Here is a 4,101-nt window from a genome sequence, read left to right on the forward strand (position 1 = left end):
CCTCTTGCTTTCTTCATGGATGATGTTCTTGATGTCATCCCACAATTATTCTGGTTTTCAGTCATTGGTGTTCAATGCATTAGATCTATTCTTTATATGGTCTCTAAATTCAGGAGGGTTATAATCAAGGTCATATTTTGGCTCTTGTGGCCTTGTTTTAATTATTTTCAGCTTCAACTTGAACTTGCATGTGAGCAGTTGATAGTCTGCTCCACAGTCAACTCCTAGCCTTGTTTTGGCTGAGGATGTTGACCTTCTCTATTACCTCTTTGCACAAATGAATTCAATCTGATTCCTGTGTATTCCATCTGGCAAAGTCCATGTGTATAGTTGCCATTTATGATGTTGTAAAAAGGTATTTGCAATCAATAAGTCTTGAAAATTCTATCAGGCAATCTCCACTGTCATTTCTATCACTAAGGCCATATTTTCCAACTACTGGTAATTTCTTCTTTGTTTCCAACTCTTGCATTCCAGCCACCAGTGACAAGCAACACACCTTGCATGCTTTGTCAATTTCAGACTGCAGAAGAATTTCAGACTTCAGTTTCCTCATCTTTGGGTTTGGTGGTTGGTGAATCAATTAGAATAATAGGAGTACGAACTGGTCTTCTTGTAGGCATATGGATGTTATTCTATCACTGACAGCATTGTACTTCAGGATAGATCTTGAAACATTCTTCGTGACGATGAATGCCATGCTATTCCTCTTCAATTTGTCACTCCCAGCATAGTTAATCATATGCTTGTCTGATTCAAAATGGCCAAAACCAGTCCATTTCAGCTTACTAATGCCTAGGTTTTTGATATTTATGCATTCCATTTCATTTTTCACAATTTCCAATTTTCCTAGATTCATACTTCCTACATTCCATGTACCGATTATTAATGGATATATTTGCAGATGTTTCTTCTCATTTTTAGTCATGCCACATCAATAAATGGAGGTCTGGAAAGCTTTATTCTATCCATATCATTAAGGTTGGCTGTACTCTGAGGAGGCAGCTCTTCCCCAGTTATATTTTGAGTGTCTTCTGACCTGAGGGGCTCATCTTCAGGCACTATATCAGACAGTATTTCAGGGCTATTCATAATATTTTCCAGTAATAGTGTTTCACTGCTATTCATAAGGTTTCTACTGGCCAATTCTTTGAGAAGTGGATGGCCCCTTCCTTCTTCCAAGTGTGTCTTAGTCTGGAAGCTCCGCTGAAACCTGTCTAACATGGGTGACCCTGCTGGTATTTGAAATACTGATGGTATAGCCTCTAGCCTCACAGCAACATGCAAGCCAACACAGTACAAAATAAATGACAGACGAGTAAAAAATGTGATTCAGCTTCATTTTTATTTTTTGGCAAAAATATTTCATAGGTGGTATGTACTGTGTACTTCTTATCACATCAGATAGCAACATGATGCACATGTCTGTTAATTCACAAGGAAGGTTGGGCAATCCTACTTCTGTAGTGATACTGCCTCAGAAACCCAAGGAGGGGTCGCTATGAGTCGGGTTTGACTCAACGGCACGTAACAACAAAACAACAACAACAAATGCTAAGATTGATCCGTGGCTTCAGGTGTTGTCAGCTTGATCTGTTCATTCAAAGTTTCCATCAACCTCTAATGTTTTTAGCAGCTATTTAAGAGCATTGCATAGATCTCTATTTTTTTCATTAAGATTTACAAAATAGTAACTTTATAATTCTGTCATTCCTTCCACATTTATTAACTGTGATTCTTTTAGAAGAATTTTTCCTCTATTTTAATGTAAGGAGGGGAAAGCATGAGTTCATACTAATATTTCCAATTTAAATTGAAATTACAGGATTTTTACTTTACTGTGGATTTTATACCTCTGTTCTCTTATGCTAAATTACCCTAATTCCTTGCCTTATTGCATATTGTACATATAATTTTTTCAAAATAACTGCATTAGTTTTCTATTGCTATGCAACAAATTACCAAAAACTTAGTACCTTAAAACAGCATACATATTTATTAACACACAGTTTTTATGGGTCAGAAATCCAGGCATATCTTAGCTAGATTCTTTGCCCAGGCTCTCCAGGCTGCAATCATGATGGTGGGCTCCAGTTCTCATCTACAGGTTCAACTGGAGAAGACTCTGCTTCCAAGATCATTCATGTTGTTGGCAGAATTCATCTCCTTGTGGTTGTAGGACTGAGGTCCCTGTTCTCTTGTTAGCTGCCAGCTGGGAGCTTGTAGAAGCCACAGCAGTTCCTTGCCATGTGATTCTTTCCACAGCTTGTTTAAAGCCAGCAAAGGGAGTCTCTCTTCAGGAAACAGCCAAGTCTCTCTTTTAAAGACTTCCAACTGATTAAACCAGGCCCACTCAGGATAATCATCTGGATGATTTGCCATATAATGTAGCATTACCATGGGAGTGGTAGCCTGTCACCTTTGTCATATTCTTTTGGTCAGAAATAAGTCACAGAATTCGTACTCAAGGGGAGGGAAATATACAAGGGCATTTCTCACTGTGGAACACATTAGGGTATGTTTGCCACAATATCATTGCTGATTTTATTATTATATATAGTATGAATAAAAACAATTTAAGATTTCTTTATGGTTCTTTTTATACAAGTGAACAATAAAAATTCTGTGTTTAAAGTCATTGAAACAATTCTTTTCTCTGTGTAGAATGCCAAAAACTTAATATATAGTTAGGTTTATTTCTTTCAGTATTTAGGGATTGCTCTTTTTTTGTTCCTTTTTCTCTGATTTTGTTTATATAAAATATTTACATGCCTGAAAAGTGCATGGGGGTGTCATCTTCTGACCTCCTCTAACTTCACAAGGGGGAGAGAAAATCACCATTACCAGCATCTGCCCAAGGCTGGTTCATATGAGGTCAGACATGCTGTCACCCTCCAACCTTTTTACCAATTCTGACACCAACTGCTCTTCCCATGGCATTCTCTACTTCTCTGCTGGGCTTGATAATGTTTACTTCTTAATTGTCTTATTGCATTGCAAAATCATTGGGAATTGGGGCTTATATTTTAGCAATAAGAATTGTACCTGGCACCTAATAGAAAATTCATACTTGTTGAATAATGTTAATAATACTCAAGGTCCATGCTTTGTCCCTATAGGTTGATCCAAAAGACTACATGTTTAGTGGACTGAAGGATGAAACCATAGGTCGCTTACCTGGGAAAGTGGCAGGACAACAGTTTGTCATTCAAGACTGTGAGAACTGTAACATCTACATTTTTGATTACTCTGCTACAATTACTATTGATGACTGTACTAACTGCATATTTTTTCTGGGACCTGTGAAAGGCAGTGTGTTTTTCCGCAACTGCAGAGATTGCAAGTGCACAGTAGCCAGCCAACAGTTTCGTGTGCGGGATTGTAGAAAACTGGATGTCTTTTTGTGCTGTGCCACTCAACCCATCATTGAATCTTCCATAAGTATCAAGTTTGGCTGCTTTCAGTGGTACTACCCTGAATTAGCGTTCCAGTTTAAAGATGCAGGGCTAAGTATCTTCAATAATACATGGAGTAACATTCATGACTTTACACCGGTGTCGGGAGAATTCAACTGGAGCCTTCTTCCAGAAGATGCTGTGGTTCAGGACTATATTCCTCTACCTACTACTGAAGAGCTCAAAGCTGTTCGAATTTCCACAGAAGCCAACAGAAGTATCATTCCAATATCCCGGGGTCAGAGACAGAAGAGCAGTGATGAATCATGCTTAGTGGTATTATTTGCTGGTGATTATACTATTGCAAATGCCAGGAAACTAATTGATGAGGTAAGGAGAAGAGAAACATACATAAACCTAGATAGACACATACCCTTTTCCAGGGAACTTCCATTCTTGGTAGCATAGTTCCTAAGGCATTTGACTGCTAACCAGAAGGCTGGTGGTTCAAACCCACCAGCCACTCCTTGGAAGAAAGGTTGGGTAATCTACTGCTGTAATGATACCACTTCGGAAACCCAAGGAGGGGTCACTGTGAGTCAGATATGACTAGATGGCAGTGCATTTGGTTTGGTTTATTGAGAAACATAGGTAATCTTTAAGATATAGTTATCCCGTCCCCCCACCCAACACACACACACACACA

The 4,101-nt window shown here is 38.6% G+C and overlaps 1 protein-coding gene across 1 annotated transcript in view; it reads left to right on the forward strand.

Annotated features, from left to right (window-relative positions):
- The window catches only part of RP2 (RP2 activator of ARL3 GTPase), an 89,427-nt gene that overhangs the window by 42,106 nt on the left and 43,220 nt on the right, over nucleotides 1-4,101 (forward strand). The window contains exon 2 of the mRNA XM_007958912.2: nucleotides 3,120-3,785. Within this exon, the coding sequence (XP_007957103.1) occupies nucleotides 3,120-3,785 (666 nt within the window). The remainder of the gene's footprint in view (nucleotides 1-3,119; nucleotides 3,786-4,101) is intronic.

This window comes from Orycteropus afer, unplaced genomic scaffold (genome assembly GCF_000298275.1).
Source record: "Orycteropus afer afer isolate SDZICR_OR568_19922 unplaced genomic scaffold, OryAfe1.0 scaffold01205, whole genome shotgun sequence".
NCBI classification, from domain to species: Eukaryota; Metazoa; Chordata; class Mammalia; order Tubulidentata; family Orycteropodidae; genus Orycteropus; species Orycteropus afer.